This window comes from Grammomys surdaster, unplaced genomic scaffold (assembly GCF_004785775.1).
Source record: "Grammomys surdaster isolate TR1022 unplaced genomic scaffold, NIH_TR_1.0 125889, whole genome shotgun sequence".
In the NCBI taxonomy this organism is placed as follows: Eukaryota; Metazoa; Chordata; class Mammalia; order Rodentia; family Muridae; genus Grammomys; species Grammomys surdaster.
The window spans coordinates 214,783-232,752 of record NW_021620714.1 but is presented as its reverse complement, the minus strand read 5'-3'; the positions used below and the strand labels follow the sequence as shown (position 1 = coordinate 232,752).

At 45.9% G+C, this 17,970-nt stretch overlaps 1 protein-coding gene across 4 annotated transcripts in view; it reads left to right on the top strand.

The window, feature by feature from the left end:
* The window catches only part of Golgb1 (golgin B1), a 59,411-nt gene extending 43,338 nt beyond the window's left edge, over positions 1-16,073 (top strand). For 3 of the 4 annotated variants that reach the window (XM_028752224.1, XM_028752222.1, XM_028752223.1), the window contains 9 exons: positions 1,051-2,938; positions 7,490-7,668; positions 8,596-8,758; positions 8,950-9,087; positions 11,173-11,316; positions 11,552-11,649; positions 12,170-12,304; positions 14,527-14,632; positions 14,831-16,073. In XM_028752224.1, the coding sequence (XP_028608057.1) occupies positions 1,051-2,938; positions 7,490-7,668; positions 8,596-8,758; positions 8,950-9,087; positions 11,173-11,316; positions 11,552-11,649; positions 12,170-12,304; positions 14,527-14,632; positions 14,831-14,965 (2,986 nt within the window). In that variant the 3' untranslated portion in view covers positions 14,966-16,073. Of the gene's footprint in view, positions 1-1,050; positions 2,939-6,487; positions 7,427-7,489; positions 7,669-8,595; positions 8,759-8,949; positions 9,088-11,172; positions 11,317-11,551; positions 11,650-12,169; positions 12,305-14,526; positions 14,633-14,830 lie in introns of those variants that run through there. The other variant, XM_028752225.1, reaches the window with a different exon arrangement.
* Positions 16,074-17,970: the final 1,897 nt, after the last annotated feature.

Sequence of the window (17,970 nt, the reverse complement as noted above, 5' to 3'; positions counted from 1 at the left end):
TGCTCCAGCCCAAAGGACCAGGCAGGGGCGGAAGGGAAGTGGAATTCTGGAGGGGCGGGGTTTGGGTAGCTGCTGTGCCCTGAATGTCCTTGGCTCCCAGATGTATCTCTGGGGATTAGGGAGTGAAATGGAGTTCTTACCAGCTGCTCTGAGTGCAGTGGCTCTTCTAGGATGACTCAGAATTCAGTATCTCCACAGGACCGGAGCAGACCGATTCTGTTTCTGCACCAGCCCAAAGGACCAGGCAGGGGCAGAAGGGCCCAATGTTCACTTTAAATTCCCTTAGAAAGTATATCCTTTCCCTTCTGACACTTCTTGCCAGTTTTGTAACTTTTTGTTATAATGTGTATCACTATAAAATCATTAACATAAAATCACTGCCATCTTACTCCACCCCAACCCCCACCAAACTCTGTTAAGAGATGGCATAGGTTTCTCTGCCTTCCCGTTTCTGTTTCTGGATTTCTTGACAACCTGACTACCCTTGTCTAGATTTCCACCAGCTTACTCCCAAAGGATTGCTTTAGTTCCCTAAGTGGTCCTCTCCTCTCTCTTCTTCACAGTTGACATCAACTGTACTCTCTCTGTCAGTTAGAAATCCTATCCCCAAACTCTAGAATATCACCTTCCAAGCTCAGGAACCAGCACTACCTCTACCCTTAGTCCGCCTCTCCTTTTATTTCCTTACTGTTTCTTTTGCCAGCTTTAAAGAAACCTGCCATTAGTTTGTCTAGCGCAAAGTAGATAAAATAGTGGGGGTTGGGAGCTGATTTGCTTTTCATATCTCAAACTGGGGGTCACTAAAGTAAGGAACATAGTTTCATGATTCATATCTCCCTGATGTATCTTTAATATGTTATCTTTTCTATGTGTTAGATCATCTTAGTACATGTGTATAGATACAGAAAACTAAGATCTCTATTAAAACCTTCAATAGTGAATATTGACTGATTTGTAGATCAATTAGGTGTATATCATATAGTTACTATCTCTCCTTCCCCCCTTTTCTCTATCCTCTTTTTACCCCTGACCCCTGTCCCCATCCCCTAGGCTAGAACATGACAAGGAGATTTGGGAATCCAAGGCCCAGATGGAGCTCCAGCATCAACAGAAGGTTTATGATAAGCTGCAAGAGGAAAATAAAGAACTAATGTCCCAGTTAGAAGATGCTCGACAACTGTATCATAATTCTAAGAATGAATTGACTAAGTTAGAATCAGAACTTAAGAGTCTCAAAGACCAGTCAACTGACTTAAATAACTCTTTAGAAAAATGTAAAGAACACGAAAACAACTTGGAAGGGATCATAAAGCAGCAAGAAACTGATATCCAAAATTGTAAGTTCAGTTGTGAACAACTGGAGAGTGACCTAAAGGCCTCCAGAGAGCTAACCAGTCGGCTACATGACGAAGTCAGTGTGAAGGAACAGAAGATTATAAGCTTGCTTTCTGGCAAGGAAGAGGCGATCCAACTAGCTGTTGCAGAACTGCATCAGCAGCACAGTAAAGAGATCAAAGAACTGGAAAACCTGTTGTCCCAGGAGGAAGAGGAGAATGTGGCCTTGGAAGAAGAAAACAGAAGAGCCATTGAGAAAACCAATCAGCTCATGGAAGCGCTGGAAACCATCAAGAAGGAGAGCTTTGAGCAGAAGGCTCAGTTGGATTCCTTTGTTAAGTCTATGTCCTCTCTCCAGGATGACCGGGACCGCATAGTAAGTGACTATCGACAGCTGGAAGAGCGACACCTCTCTGTAATCTTGGAGAAGGACGAGCTCATCCAGGATGCTGCTACTGAGAATAATAAACTGAGGGAGGAAATCCGAGGGTTGCGAAGTCATATGGATGATCTCAATTCTGAGAACGCCAAGCTCGATGCCGAACTGATCCAGTATAGGCGGGACCTGAACGAAGTGATAGCCATAAAGGACTCTCAGCAAAAGCAGCTCCTTGATGCTCAACTACAGCAGAATAAAGAGCTGAGAAATGAATGTGCAAAGCTAGAAGAAAGGCTGAAGGAGTCCGAAGCAGAGAAGCAAAGCCTACAGACGTCCTCTGATGCCCTCCAGGAAGAGAAACAAGGTTTATCTAAAGAAATCAAAAACTTAAAGATGCAGTTGACAGCCTTGCAGGAAGAAGGTACCCTAGGTGTCTACCATACCCAACTGAAAGTAAAAGAAGAGGAGATCCAGAGGTTAAATATGGCTCTCTCTTCTTCTCAGAAGAGAACTGCAGATCTGGAAGAGGAGTTAGTTTGTGTACAGAAGGAAGCTACCAGGAAGGTAAGTGAAATTGAAGATAAGCTGAGGAAGGAGCTGAAGCATCTCCATCATGACGCAGGGATAATGCGAAACGAAACAGAAACAGCCGAAGAGAGGGTAGCAGAGCTGGCGAGAGACCTTGTTGAGATGGAGCAGAAGTTGCTTATGGTAACCAAAGAGAATAAGGATCTTACGGCACAGATTCAGGCCTTCGGAAGGTCAATGAGTTCCTTGCAGGACAGCAGAGATCATGCCACGGAAGAGCTTGGTGACCTGAAGAAGAAGTATGATGCCAGTCTGAGGGAGCTGGCCCAGCTGAAAGAACAACAGGACTTAAGCAGAGAGAGTGACGTTCTTTCCCAGGCTGCCTTTCCCCTGTCCACCTCTGAGAACATCTTAACCCGCCTTGAGGAACTGAACCAGCAGCTCACATCCAAAGATGAGCAATTGCTTCACTTATCGTCAGAACTAGAAAGTTCTCACAACCAAGTGCAGTCCTTCTCCAAGGCCATGACCAGTCTACAGAATGAGAGAGACCACCTGTGGAGTGAGCTGGAGAAATTCCGGAAGTCGGAGGAAGGGAAGCAGAGGGCTGGAGCCCCTTCACCTTCCTCCAGCCCAGCAGAAGTACAGAGCTTGAAAAAAGCCATGTCTTCACTCCAGAATGACAGAGATCGATTGGTGAGTGTGTGCTTCGGGTCTGTGTTTGAGAGGTCGGGGGCATTCTTCACATTGATTTTTTTATTGCCATAGAAAAGAGTAAATGTTTCTAATTACCGCATTACCCCACACTCCACAGACAGTTTGGGTCTTAAGAGAAGACATGTTGTTACCATTTTCAAACTTGAGGACTTTGCTTTGTGCTGAATCTGCATTAGTTATGAAAAGACTAAAAGGTAACAGGCTGCTTTTGCACATGCTGTAAATGGTTCCAGAATTTAAAGCAGATTAATTGGAGGAAAGCGCAGGGCCAGTCACACAGTGTCTTCACAGTGCCAGCTGAGCCCTTGATCATTCAGTAAATCAGAATAGTAGCAAGGACTTAGTTTGTCTTAGAAGTATTGTTCAACCCTAACTTATCAAGAATGAAGTTAAATGTAAAAGTTAAATCTTAAAGTCAGTGTTAGTGGTGTGGCACACATTCCTACAACTCCAGCACTCAGGAGGCTGGTGTTGTGAGTTCAAGACAAGCCTAGATTCTGTAGCTTAATGCAATCCAGGCAATGTAGTGAGACTATTTCAAAAAGTTTTAAGAATAACTATTCAGCAAATGTTTGTTTGCAGTTGAATGATTTCCGATTTTCTTCTTCCTTCCAATCTTTATTTTCCTCTACTGGAATTGACCCAGAGGCTCATACTTGCTAGGCAAATTCTTTACCACTGCTACATTCCCAGCCCTTTTCATTAATTTTGAAACAGCCGGTTGCTAAGCTATGCATGCTGATGTTGTAACTCAGGATCCTCTTTCCTCAGCTGCCTAAGTAGATACAGTTGCAAACCTACAGCACCATGCCTGTTTCTGCTCAGTTTCTTTAACATTTTTCAGAAATGGAAAAGATTGGTTGGAGAGATACCTGAGTTTGATTCACAGAACCGTTGGTGGTCCTTGGCGGCCCCTGAGGCTCACAGGTCAGCCAGCCTAGCCTATGCAAACACCAGGCCAGTGAGAGACTGTCTCAGAAACAAAGAAACCCAACCAGTGCTTGTTGCCCAAGCATAAATACTTACGTTTGGATGCTCAGCACACCATAAAAAAAGCCAAGGTGTAGCTGCACTTATATTCGATACCAGTGTCACGAAGAGACAGGCAGATCCCTGGAGCCCACTGGCCAGCCAGTCAAGCCAGAATGGTGCTTTCCAGGTTCAGTGAACAATTAACAGACCCTGTCTCAAAATTACAAAGTGGAGAGAGCCATGGGAAAGATCTGATGTCAGCCGTTGGCCTGCATGTGCCTTAGCACCAGCCTGTGCTGCTCACCTTCCCAAGGCTGCAGGCCTTTCACACGGGTCTTGAGGTCTGGTCTCCCCCAACCGTACCATTATTTTTTGTTCCTACAATAATGCTAATGTTATGAATCATAATGTAAATATCTGATATGCAGAGTATCTGATCTGTAATCCATAGGTTGAGAACCTACATACACGCATGCACACACTTACTTGAACACACAATTTTAAAAGGAGAGCAGTGTAGCACCAGAGGAGCATACGCAAAGCTGCCCCCAGGCACCCAGGGTGCAGCAGATTCTGAGTTGGCTGTGCTTCGTTCAAGGAACTGCTTCCTATAAGGTTGTGCATTGTAAGCACTGGGCAGTGTTTTGGTCACTTGGCCCTACTAGCACACCTCTTGTCTACTGGATGTTGATGAGCCAAGCAGCCTTTTTAAAAAAGCTATTTCCCTATTTCTATAACTTGCCGTAATTGATTTCTATAACTGTATACTCTGGTTTTATTCCATCTATATTCCAACAGATATAACAGTACTGCTTCCAGTATGTAACCTCTCCAGAGATGATAAATATAGTCCTGGATAAATTACTCTGGAACTCTTCCTTTCTTATGACTGCCCTACTTCAGAACCTTGAAACAGTGGAGGATGGGCTAGAAGAGGCTTAGGTCCCCCTCAGTGTGCCACTTAAGACCTTATGATTTGTCTTCATCTTCTCACCCTCTTACTTGTTCCTGGCATGAAGGCCACCAAACCCCACCTCGGCGCACAGAGATGGCAGCAAGCACATCCTGCCCACAACCCCATCCCGTGGCTGTAGCATCTTCCTCGCTGCTTTCCTTTAGGGGTCATTCCAGAGCTGAATTCTCTCGCCATACTTCCCAGTTGCTTGCCTCTGTCTTGCCTTCCTACTTCCTGAAAACTTGTGTTACCATTTTCCCCATGTTCTCTGCACACAAGTGCCTCTGCCACTGAGGCATCACCTCAGCTTTATCTTCTCATCCCATTGGGTGTTTTTGTCTCTGCCATCATGGTGATATTGTTTTAGTTGATGTTGTTGTTTCTTTAATGTGTGTGGGTATGTGTGTCTGTGCACCACATGCATGCCTGGTTTCTTGGATGGCCTCAGACTGCAGTTACAGATGTGGGACACCATGGGTGTGGTGTGCTGGGAATTGAACCGCAGTCCTCTGGAAGAGCAGACAGTGCTCTTAATCACTAGCCATCTCTCCAGCCCTGCTACTATGTTCTTAATTTGTAAGAGGTTCATTTTTTTTTCTTAATTTTGTGTATTCTTCTTGTCTCATGGGTGAATTATCTAATTTGTGGTGCTTTGCTTTGTTGGTTTATGTATACATGTCTGCGAGTGTATGACATACAGGTAAGGGCGTTGAAATTACAGGCAGTTACAAGTTGCCTGATGTGGGAATTGAACTAGGGTCCTCTGTAATTGCAGCAAGGACTCTTAACTGCTGAGCCATCTCTCCACTCTGCTTTGTTTTTGAAACAGGCTCTTATTATATAGATGGGGCTAAAGATTCAGGGTAGTCTAGGCTGACCCCGAACTCACAGTCTTTCTGCACCAGCCCCTCAAAGGCCAGGACTACAGGTGTGTACCTCCCCGCTTGCCTCTGACCTCTCCCTGTACTGAGGTTTCCTTGTACTGTTTTATTGCTGCTGTAGTGTTTCTCGTTGCCAGCATTCTCTGTTGCGTCTTTCATCAGTGTAGCTTCCCCCTGCTACTGTGGTGAAATCCCCTGTCTCAGCAGTTGCTTTTTATCTCTGAGCTTAGCCTTTTTTTTACATGAAAAGCGATCCTTGTTTCATCCTCACGTGAAGAAGAGTAGAATCTAGAGAGCCTATGGAGGCACTTGCTGTGAATTCAGTGCAGTGTGATCCTGCTGAGTTCAGCAATCCCAAGGTTTGTGCCTTTAGTTCCTCAGTGTCTGATCAGATCTTTGAGAGATCTTTCATCCCCTGGATAAAAGGAAACTCTCCATCTTCAAGCCAAGGAGGGGATGGGCAGGTATCACTTGTGGCGTGCATCTGTCACCAGTCACAGTGTTGTAGAGCGGTACCCTTACTTGCAGCTGGGCCTGGTATTTTCGTGCTCCAGGGACACCTCCTTTACCTTTTCCAGAGAATGAACTGGTTGTTTGGTGAGGCTACCAAAAAGTCGGAACTGAGAAGGATTTAGCGTGCAGTTGCTTCTGAGGCAGCTCTGTGAGAACCTTCCATGTCACAGCTCCCGCCCCCCTCCAACCCATCACCATTTTTTCCAGACGTACCTGGTGCTGTTAACTCCTGAGCCCTATGAAGATTCTGCAAAATAAGTTCTGTTGGTCCTTGGCTAAAGATCCAGCTGTCACAGATGTGTTGTCAGTTACCATTATTCATCCACTTTTCAGCTTTGAGGTGTGTCGCTGCTGACCTTCGTTGGCTTTCTGATTCCTTTTTGCGTTTGGTGCTTTTTAAAAAGCCACTGGTGTGGTAGTATTAATATTTCTGAGTGGGTGAAAGGTGTGTGTGTGTGTGTTTAAGGCTGTCTTTCCCAGATGTCCCGATATTATTTCTACATCAAACTTTGAGTATTGGGAAAGAATTTTAAAATAGAATGCAGTTTTACTAAAGGCAAGCCCATCATAATATTCACTAACTTTGTGTATGAGATGTATTAATTTTCTTACTTAATTCTGTTATTCTTATGAGGAAAAGTACTGTAATTATCTTCATTTAGTAGGTGGGGTAAAGAAAAACTTAGATGGTCTCACATCCGAGAATCAGTACGGTATCTAATTCTAGAGCCAGGGTGTCCTGTTAACCGCCAGGATGCATACCTTCTCTATAGCAGACGTCAGCTCAGCTTAAGACGGGAAGCCAGCAGGGATGTGGGTTAGGAATATGTGCAAGCCTACTTGCCCGATCCCTGAGTTTGATCCCAAGAATTGGGAAACCAGGACAAAATAGGTAAGTAAACAGCAAGAACAGCAACAAAGAAAACCTTGCAGTGTTCATGTAAGTGAGATAGAGCCTAGTAAGCGTGCAGGTCCAAATGGATTCCATCCAGCCACTCTGTAGGTCCTTTAAGTCTGTTCCAGGTTACAGTTACCTTCAGACCTCAGAGGCCGACGGGGTAGAAGTGAAAGGAGTGGTTAGGCCCAGTAGCCCTGACAGCAGCTCCTTGGCTGTCTCTGGGCTGTGGGAAGGTGCTGATGGTCCATGGTACCTGTGGTAGGAGCTACTGGTCAGTAAGGAGTTACCCCTTGCTCTCCCTCTGGTTAAAGTTGAAGGAACTGAAGAATCTGCAGCAGCAGTACTTACAGATGAACCAAGAGATGACTGAGCTTCGTCCACTGAAGGCTCAGCTCCAGGAATCTCAAGATCAGACAAAAGCACTGCAGATGATGCAGGAGGAGCTCAGACAGGAAAACCTCTCCTGGCAGCACGAGCTGCATCAGCTCAGGTAGGACTGCAATTGAAGCATTTTATTATTTTATTTTATTTTATTTTATCGTTTTGTTTTGAATAGTTACAGACTTATATAGTGCTGCAGAACAGTAAGAGAGCACTTGTGTGTGCTTCACCTACTGTCCTTCACAGAAAGCTGCCATGCTGCACATTACACGCCACACCCAGCTGTCTTTATGCACAGCATAGAAGTGGCTGGTGTTCAGTAGAAGTCCCACTCTTTACCAAACTTTGGAAAAGAACTAAAAAAGATAACAACAACCAATGTTTACTACTTAATGTTTAATATGTGCTACACTTTGTGTTTGGTAAGTGATATGTCTCATTTAGCCCTTACAGTAGTCTTAAGGAATAGCTAGTCTATTCCCACTTTCTTGAAGAAGCTTGGTGAGATTAATTTGCTCAGATCTCATACCTCGTATACGCAAGAGCCAGAGTTCTAAGTCCTTGAGAGTGGCTACTTATGTGAATTCTGCATCGCGGGTCTGACTACTGAAGGACTGTGGTGTGTTTCCATGCCCTGCATGGCCTCGTCATCCTCATTCCGTACTGATCTAATCTACACACCGACTCCTACAGTTCTGAAATTTACTCTCTGCATCTGTACCGGTGCCCTGTGCTGAGTTTTCAATGCTCATCTTGAATTCCTCTTCTCATTTGGAACACAGCTCTTTGCTCAGGTTCCAAACCCAATGCTGGCCTTTCTGTGAAGACAGTGCAGCCCTTCCAGGAGGGCTTTCCCTCGGGGCTGGCGCAGCATTGCTCTCATCAGCTTCCTGGGTGTTTCCACGTAGCATACATTTCACTCTGATATGTATTAGTTTCGCTACATTTCTAATACCACATGGGAATGTTTTGAGTATGGAATTACTATTCTTTGTGTCGTGAGTGTATTTGAACCATTCTTTTTTTCATGGTGTAGAATGGAAAAGAATTCCTGGGAGCTGCATGAGAGGAGGATGAAGGAACAGTACCTTATGGCCATCTCAGACAAAGATCAGCAGCTTGGTCATCTGCAAAGTCTTCTGAGGGAGCTGAGGTCTTCCTCCCAGACTCAGATTCTCCCGGCACAGTACCAGCGACAGGTAAGGAGATCCCTACATTTCTACTCAGGGTGCCACTACCCACAAGGGCATGAGCTTCCTCTAACTGCCCATCTGCTACCATGAGGCAGGCCTCCTCCCGGCTCTGTCAGGGTCAAGACAATCTCTTCTAGAGGGAGGGTTTTAGTGTGAGCACTCTTGAGACCATTTTAGTGATGTTTTTTTCCTGGCAGGCATCCCCAGAGACATCGGCTTCCCTCGATGGGTCACAAAACCTAGTTTATGAGACAGAACTTCTCAGGACTCAGCTCAATGACAGCTTAAAGGAAATTCATCAGAAGGAGCTAAGAATTCAGCAGCTAAACAGCAAGGTATGTGACTCCTGCCAGAATGAAATTAAGTTTCTTTTTTTCTCTTTCTGGAGATAAGATTTGGCACAGGCACCCAGCTTCAGTGTAACTTGAGAAGACGTTTATATTTCTTACAAATAGAAGTTTATAAGAGCTGGGTGTTTATTCCATAGCAGAGAACACAGCCTACTTTCTCCTTGCCCCGGGCAGGTCTTAATGAGTGACTTGGAGAAACCCAGAAACTAAGAATACAGAAGCTTCACCCCGTCTTCTCCTTGTTAGGAATGTGTAAGCATCTCGCACCCATCTCCCATGAGTCATTGTCTTCCTGTTGCTCTCTGACTGGTCAGAGTGTCCTCAATAGCTCCTCCCCAATCCTGCCCTCTTCCAAGAAACCTAGATAGGTAGTGTCTGACAGAATTAGAAGTTCTTTTAGGTCAGTGAGACTTGAGTCCAGAGGTCAACTTTGAGGAGAGTTGTGAATGTCCAAAATGTATGTTTGGAGTGAGGGGTGCACATGTCCTATCACGGGAACTCATAAAACATGAGCCAGTAAGGCTGCTCAGTGTGTGAAAGTGCTTGCCTCAAAACCCTAGTGGCTTCAGTATGATCTCTGGATCCCACAGAGGAAAGATGGAACCAACTCCTGAGGGTGGTTCTCTGTTCTCCACACGTGTGCTGTAGAATGAACATGCCTGCACTCATGAATGGGTATTATGTATATAGGCACACACAGAAAAATCAATAACATGATTCAAAATCATAAAAATTAGGAGATAGTTTTCCCAGATGAGGAGAAAAGCTCACAGGTACTAAGTATAAGTAACCTGCTCCAGGTTTCAGGAGGCCACGCCTAAGTCAGGGCTTCTATAGGTGCAAAGATAGTGTCTGCTACACAGAGAAGGTACTCACTAGATGTTAAGTTCACCTAACGTTGACATGCCAGAGACAGCTTTGGAGCCAAATGAACTGATGAAATAGCCAACCCTGATTTAGTTCTGTTTGTTTGTGGGCAGGGTTCTCCTCTCACCTACCTATTTCCAGAAACCCCGCCCTCGGTAGCTCTTTGGCTGTGAAGATCCAGCGAACACTTCCCAATCCCATCTCAGGTGTTACTCCTCTCTAGTCTGAGGCTCTGTCTAGACATCACCCCCTATGACAGCATTTTAAACTCAAGCAGAGCTATTTATAGATGGTGGAATAAATCATTTTAGTAGATGGTAACAGCTAAAAGTTTTAAATGTTATATTGAAGTAAAACATAAAACAGATCATTAGCATAGCATGGTATGTTTTTTCAAAGTAAAAAAAAAATGTGTAACAGGCACTCAAGATAAAAAACTAGGGTGTCCCACATCCCCACAATTCCCTCATTCCCTCTGACCACAGCCACCCACCTTAGGACTAATGTAAGTAGAACTGCATGAAGTACAAACCACACTGCCATAGGCCATTGTCACTGTAGGCCGGAACTAGGTCTCTTGAGGCCTCAGCTGAGAGGAAGGTCCCTCCTCCCTAACCTCAATCGCCCACCCACTGGTTAAACATTTGCCTGCTCAGAGTCTGACCATGTTAGCCACTGAGGACTCACACAGGCCTCTCTTGAAACCTCCAGTCATTTGAGCTTCGTCTCACTCTCTGTGGGTCCCATCTCACTACACGGATTGCTCCTGGACACTCGAGTGAGATAAAATCAATGAGCTGTCACAGTAGTTTCTCTCTAACACACAGTTTAAGGGCGAGTTTGCTCTCTGGTTATATTGAGCTCTGGAACTTGTTTTTTATAGTAATTTAAGCATGGACCCGGCCTACTGCCCGCTGCTTGCATTCCTGGAGTACCTTGTCCTACTGGAATTTTTGTTAGGGGGTTTCTGCTCATAGACCTTGGCACCACTAAAAATAAAAGTTTCCTGCTACTCTTCCAGATTTATTTTCCTTTTGTTATTGAAGCATTTTTCACTTGAAAAATGCATTTTTCACTTTGAAAGAAACAAACTGTGACATGATTCAAGGGTAGGTAGAACTCAGGTCCTGAAAGCCCAGGCCGGTCGCCTAAGCATTGCTCAAAGTGTCCTGGGGGTGTCACTTACCCTTTCCCCCACTTCAGTTCTCTCAGCTGCTCGAGGAGAAGAATGTCCTCTCCACCCAGCTCAGTGACACCAGCCAGAGTCTCCGCGAGAACCAGCACCACTACAGTAACCTCTTCAACCACTGTGCAGTCCTGGAGAGGCAGGTGCAGGAGCTGCAGGCGGTAAGGCAGCAGAGGCGGGGAGGCGACGGGCGGAGGGAGTCATAATGCTTGCAGGATGATGCCTAAGAAAAATGGCCAAATAAATTCCTAATTACTAAAGAGCAGTGCTCAGTGAGATGGTGGGAAGGTAGCTAGGGACTGTCCCTTCTCTCTGCTGTGGAATAGGGTTTCAGTTTGCAGATATACAGTGTCTTGAGGGCTTCCCTCATAGCTACTAAGCTGCTGTTTGTTCTAGGGGCCACTAAATGCAGACGTTGCTCCAGGAGCACCCCAGGAAAAGAATGGGATTCATGGAAAGAATGAACCTGAGACCACAGGGGAGGAACAGCCAAGGTAGGAGGAGCAGGCCGCACCCTCCAGCATGCCCCGTGTGCAGAGAAATTAGGTGGAAGACCAGAGAGGGTAAGGGGAATGAATATGACAAAAATACACATTATCTACACGTATAGAAATGTCATAATGAAACTTATCATGTGTGATCAGTGTATGCTGTTTTAAAGAAATGGGGTTGTAATCTTGGTGGAAATCGAGTTCATCGTGTACACTTAATATGCCCTATTATCTGACTGTTGTCACAGAAGTAGTGTAGAGATTGAGGGTGACAACACCAAGCAAACAGTGTGAAGGGAGCGAGCAGCAGCTCTAACGTAAGTGCGTCTATGCACAACACTCAAAGGCCGCAGTCAAACTGTTCCCGTAGGCTCACATCTCCCCGTAGGTGGTCTTGCCCTGTTTGCCCTCTGGGCCTCTATGTTAGTCTGTGTGTGTCTGGAGACACACTTCCAGCCTTGTGAAGATGTATTAGTGACTGGGTACTGCATCAGCACTACCTTTTGTTTGCCTTTTACCCAAGCTTTTCTGAAGTTCAGCAGCAGCTGTGCAGCACTAAACAAGATCTGAGTGAGTTGAAGAAGCTGCTGGAAGAAGAACGAGACCAAAGATTGACCGCTGAAAATGCACTCTCCCTGGCCGAGGAACAGATCAGACGGTAAGGTGTGGGGCGGCCCCTCGTGCTCACGCCTCACCCTCCTGACCCTGCTCCTGCACATTTCTGTGGCCAGGCTCAGAGTGAGTTGACTTAGTCGGGCAATGATTTCATCGTCACCGTCAAAAAGTGGGGCACTCCTGGAATTTCAGAGGCCTGTGCCTTCCAGGGCAGTAGCTCTGGAAGTTAGTAATATACTTACCGTTCATATTTGACAAGTAAGCTGTGAAAGGTATCTCACTTTACTCCAACAACTGTGTGAAGTACATGTTGGGTTCTTGTGTGTCTGTGTCTTTGCATGTGGGGGACAGGGAGACAACGTCCAAAGAGTTAGATGTCTTGGTTCACTATCACTCTCTTCCTTATTCCTTGAGACACAGTCTCATTGAACCTGATATTTGCCATCGTTAGTGATCAGCAAGTCTTTAGCCATCCTCCTGCCTCCATAGTGCTGGGGTTACAGGTGTGCAGTCAGGCCAGCTTTTCCATGGGTGCTTGGATCTCAGTGCAGATCACCGTGCTTGTAATCCAAGCACTTTACCCACTAGAGCATCTCCAGGGCCCCAGGGTCACATTCTTTAAAGGATCGAATAAATGCATTTTCATTGTGTTATATACCTGATACACAGACATTTGTTTGTTTGTTTGTTTGGTTGGTTGGTTGGTTGGTTGGTTGGTTGGTTTTGAGACACAGTCTTTTTGTGTAGCTCTGGCTGGCCTAAAACCCAATTTATAGACCAGGCTGGTTTTGAACTCACAGAGATCCACCTGTCTCTTCCTCTGCCCCCACTCCTGCTTCCCAAGTGCTGTGTGATTAAAGGACTGAGCCAGCACACATAGCTAGCCAACTAAAATTTTACCGAATGTAACCTAAGGAAGAATAAAAGGGCCCTTAAGAAACAGTATGTGACTGATTTATGGGCAAACACACTGCCTAAGCCTGACCTTCCCCTGCCAGTCACAGGCTTTGCTGGTACCATTATTATGTCTGCAAGGGCAAGCCACTGTGTGGGATGTCTCTTCCCTTAGTAATGGCACTGGGTGCATTACTGCCTTTGCCTACCTGTGGTGCCTTCCCCAGGGAGCAGGTCTTAGCTGAGATTTCTTGCTTTCCTATCCATTATATTCACAGCTGTTGTGTTTTCAACACCTGGCTAGGTAGCTTTGAGCATGGGCTCTGTAGGAACACAGTGCAGCATGGTGTAGTGGCCTTGCAAAGATTTCCAGGCCTATTTGTTCATGGCTGTTTCTATGCCACTTATGAAATTGTTTAGGTCTGTGAAACTTGGCCATGAGGTTAATCCCCTTCATCTGGACAACTTGAGACAGCTTAGTCAAGATGATCTGGAGCCTGTGTCTGGACCACATCAATTAAGGCTAGCCCCTCCAACTTTCCTTCTGGCAGAGAGCAGAATGGAGAGCGGGGTGACAAACTGAGGATGGGCCACCCAGACCCGGTTCAGAGCAAGGCACCTCAGCTCTGCTGAAGAGGAGAGTGGCCCACAGAGAGAAGTAGTGTTCAGCTGATAAAGAGGTGCTGCGTCTTTCCACTCCAGTGAAAACATGTGGTTTTGGGCTGATGAGCTGTGGCCTTGCCCCGTTGTCCTCAGAGGCCACTGAGGGATGGAAGCTTCTCCTTAAATGGAGAATTTCCAAAATGAAGTAATAAGCACATCAGCAGAAAGTGAAACAGAAAGCTGCCGAGACTTCTAAGAGCCCTGGAGAATTTCTTGAGTGCTTTTGCCTACTATAAATTAGAAAAAAAAAAAAAAAGTGCCAGTTGTGGTGATAGTGCCTTCCTGTAATCTCAGCCCTGGGAAGCAGAGCCAGAATTGTAAATTCAAAGCTAGTCTGGGCTGTATAAGTCCCTTCTTCAAAAACAAACAAACAAAAAAAAAAGAGCAAGGGAAGAGAAGAGAGGAGAAATGAGTGAGCTTCTCCATCAAGTGTGGCATAGAGAGGGAATGAAGAACAACAGGCATAAAGACAAACAGGTATTGGATTCTGCTTCCTGCCTGCTGGTCATGCCGTCGTGGACAAGACACTAACCAGCCTTTGAGCAGGAAGCACTCAAACCTGCATCCAAAATAGGCAGTCTCTTTATTACTGTGAGGGCCAGGACCATGGGAGGAGCCTTTGCTGCCAGTCCCCTGGGCCACCTTCCTGGGATGACTGGGAAGAATCCCACATAGGGGACCCATGTTGTATGTTTTTCCTCAACACAGGTTGGAGCATAGTGAATGGGATTCGGCCCGGACTCCTATCATCGGCGCCTGTGGCTCTCAGGAGCAGGCGCTGTTGTTAGATCTCCCAGGCAATAGCTGTCGAAGGGTAAGAGGATGACACAGGGTGGGCTCTGTGCTATGGGGATGGGCTTGAGGTGTGGAGTGGGCTGTAGTGTAGGTGTCCAGCCTCTGAGGAAACTGTCTCCCAGAATGCCTCTCTACTAAGAGGATGGGATCAGGATCACCGGTGAAGGAGAAAAGCTCTGGTTTCTCTGTGTCTGATTTGTTTGTTTGTGCATTTCAGACCCGGAGTGGTGCCGGATGGAAGCGGGTCCTGCGTTCACTCTGCCATTCTCGGACCCGAGTGCCACTGTTCGCAGCCGTCTACTTCCTGATGATTCATGTTTTGCTGGTTCTGTGTTTCACGGGTCACCTATAAACTTGTTACTTGACCACAACTCTCGAACTTGTAATTCCTTCATCTCTAGTGTCAGGATTGTTGATTCCACAGCAGCCTTCTCACTTTCAGCCCATCCACCTCTTCTTGGAAAGTGCCTGTGAGAACAGAGGACAGGTGGGACGGTAAGGCCTGCCACAGCCGCTCTCCTTACACACCTGTGCTTGGTCTGAGGAGCTTCCCAGATGTTACAGATCCACATCCTGTGCGGCCTTCCTGTGTGTAGGATACTGAGAGAGGCCTTCCAGCTATGCCAACAAGATGGTTCCAATAAACACAGTAATCTGGACTCCAGTATCACTTTTCTTGGTGACCTGCTTTGTCTTGTTGCCTCGGGATGAATGCAGTGTTGTGGGCAGTGAACACATCGCCTGCCCCATAGGACATGTGAGCAGTCCTTGGAGACTCAGGTGGGAGCTGGAAGGCTCCCAGGCTTCAGTTGTTGGGTCTCAGGGAGGAAGGCTTTTTCTTCCTGCCAGTCCGTCGCCAGCAGAGGGAGGGTTTGTTGCTGTGGATTGTCAGGACTGGACCCCATCGTCTTTGCCTTCGGTCACAGGTAGACTAAGGTATTAAATGGCCGGAGCCCTTCCTTGCGCCAAAAGGCAGGAAGGACTGGCAGTGGATAGCAAGGTTCAAGTTCTATAGTCCTGTTTTCTGGATGAGCCTCTATAGGGGTCCTAAGACGGTGTCCAGAGGCCAGTGGGACCATGCCAAGGTGAACTGGAGTCAGGTCTGAGTGCCACATCACAACTAGAACTACTGAGCTACTGCACTGTTGTGCTGGTGCTGGGTTATTCTGTCTCCAGTGCCATCATCCCCCCCTCTGGGAACAGGGCTGAGGCAGTGGAAAGAGAAGGTGGAGCACCTGAATCCAGACCTGAGAGCAGTGGCTAGGAATGGATCCCACTGTGCCGGTCCTCCCCTTTACAGACACGATGTGCTCCCTTCCTGTTCTCACCCCCTAAAGAAGAGAGAACTGCTGAGCTCACTGATCAGCCCTTTGTTCTGTGGTGATTAAATTTTAGTCACAACATCCCAAGAACTTTCTTCATCTACTGTAAAATAATAAAGTTATTTTCAGAATAAGGAATTGTGTGAGACTATCTGTTGGCACAGATGTTAAGTGCCTGTGTTTGCACACTATGGGGAGAGAGGGAGGGAGGGAGGGAGGGAGGGAGGGAGGGAGGGAGGGAGGGAGGGAGGGAGGGGTGAATACTGGAATAGAAAGTTCTGAAACTCCTTCCTTCTCACTGGTCAGCATGAGATGACTGTGAGCATCCTAGCCTCAGCTGCTGGAGCCAAAGGAGATAAGGTACAGTTTAGAAAATCTATCCTGAGATTGACTTAAAGTAGCAGAACCTTAGAATGTGAATTTGTGAAGCCTTATATATAGTTCTGAGAAAACTATGGAAAATATTAGGCCACCAAGTATGGCAGCACTTGCCTGTAATTCTAGCACTCAGGAGGCTGAGGCAGGAGGACCAAATTCAAGGCTAATCTTATCTCCACAGTAAGTTCAGGCCAGACTTTGCTACATAGCAAGAGTGTCTCAAAGAAACAAAAAAACAGGCTCCTTGAAGACAGCACAGGAGGAGACATTTCATAGCTCATGCGGGTTGGGTAGGTAGCATGCTCTTATACGAAGCTGCAGCTTGGGAAAAGCTGACGTACTCACTATCTCAAGGCAGAAGAGGATTAGTGGACCGTTCTCCTTGTCTTCAAAGCTGTGCTATTCCTATATGTTAACACTACTGCTCAAGGGATGAATATGGGACGTTTGTAAGGGGAAAATGAGTTTTCTTGGTGTCATGGCTGAAGTTCTGTGGTTCTGCAGAGAACTGCATTGCTGTGTGGTATGGTACAATGTCTAGCCCTAATTTAAGGTTACCCCTTTCTACATATTTCTGTACTATAAAATAGCTTTATTAGAACAAATAAGGTATTCCAAGTCTAGCATCCACTGGGAAGCGACTTTAGAAGCTTTCTGTTGCTACAGAATGTTCTCTTCTGTCTAGTTTCACCAACCTGGGACCCTTGTGGGGTTCATTCTCTGTAAGCCTGGCAAGTTAGAACTCCACAGATGATGAAGATAAGAAGAGCCAAGGTCAGATTCAAAAACAAATTGCTAGTAGAATTATTTTTCAGCCAGAGATCCTTGGGACTTTATTTGCATTGTCTTTATTGTCTGTCAGTGCCCCAGGCTGCCTGAGGAGCCGTGCTTGGGAGGAGGGGGGTGGTTATTTATAAGGCAGCCAGTAAAAGCATAGCAAAGTTCTCAGTGGCCTTCACATCAGAAAGGGCCTATTTCATTGGCCCAACAAGTCACCTGAGCATGTCTTGAAGATAGAAGGGGAGGGCCATAGATGTTAACAGTGTGGAGTATGTCAGAGTCCGTATCACCTGCTTAGAGAAAGCCAGTCTAGTCAGATCTCTTATCAGTGAATTCAGACTCCACACAGCTTCCCAATAAGCTAGGGAGTTTTCTCCCTCCACAGCCTGCCATTCTCATGAGTTATTCTTCAGGTATCAGTTATGTGTGAGCCTCATCCAAGTCTTAAGTACTGTAGACAATGAGAAATTTTTTTAACACTTGCCTTTCAAAATTTACATACAGATCATTTTCTCACTAAGCTTTTTTTTTTATTGCTGCAGCCTACATCATATATATAAATATATATATATATATATATATATATATATATATATTTTTTTTTTTTTTCCTCAGACCAGGCTTCTACAACAGTGTTGTAGTTCAGGCTACCCCTGAGTGCTGGGATCACAGATATTTGCTACCACACCCACCTGCCTTGTTCGGAATTCTTTCACTATCTCAGATGCAACTGTCCTGTGTAGGATACAGAGCAGTCCTGCAGCATTCTTGATCATGTCTTAACTGGTCAGGGATGTGTCTCCACGGTCATTCTTATAACCTTCCCTTGACCTGAAAAATTTTGCAAAGTAGTAGACACTGAACCACTTAACCCTTT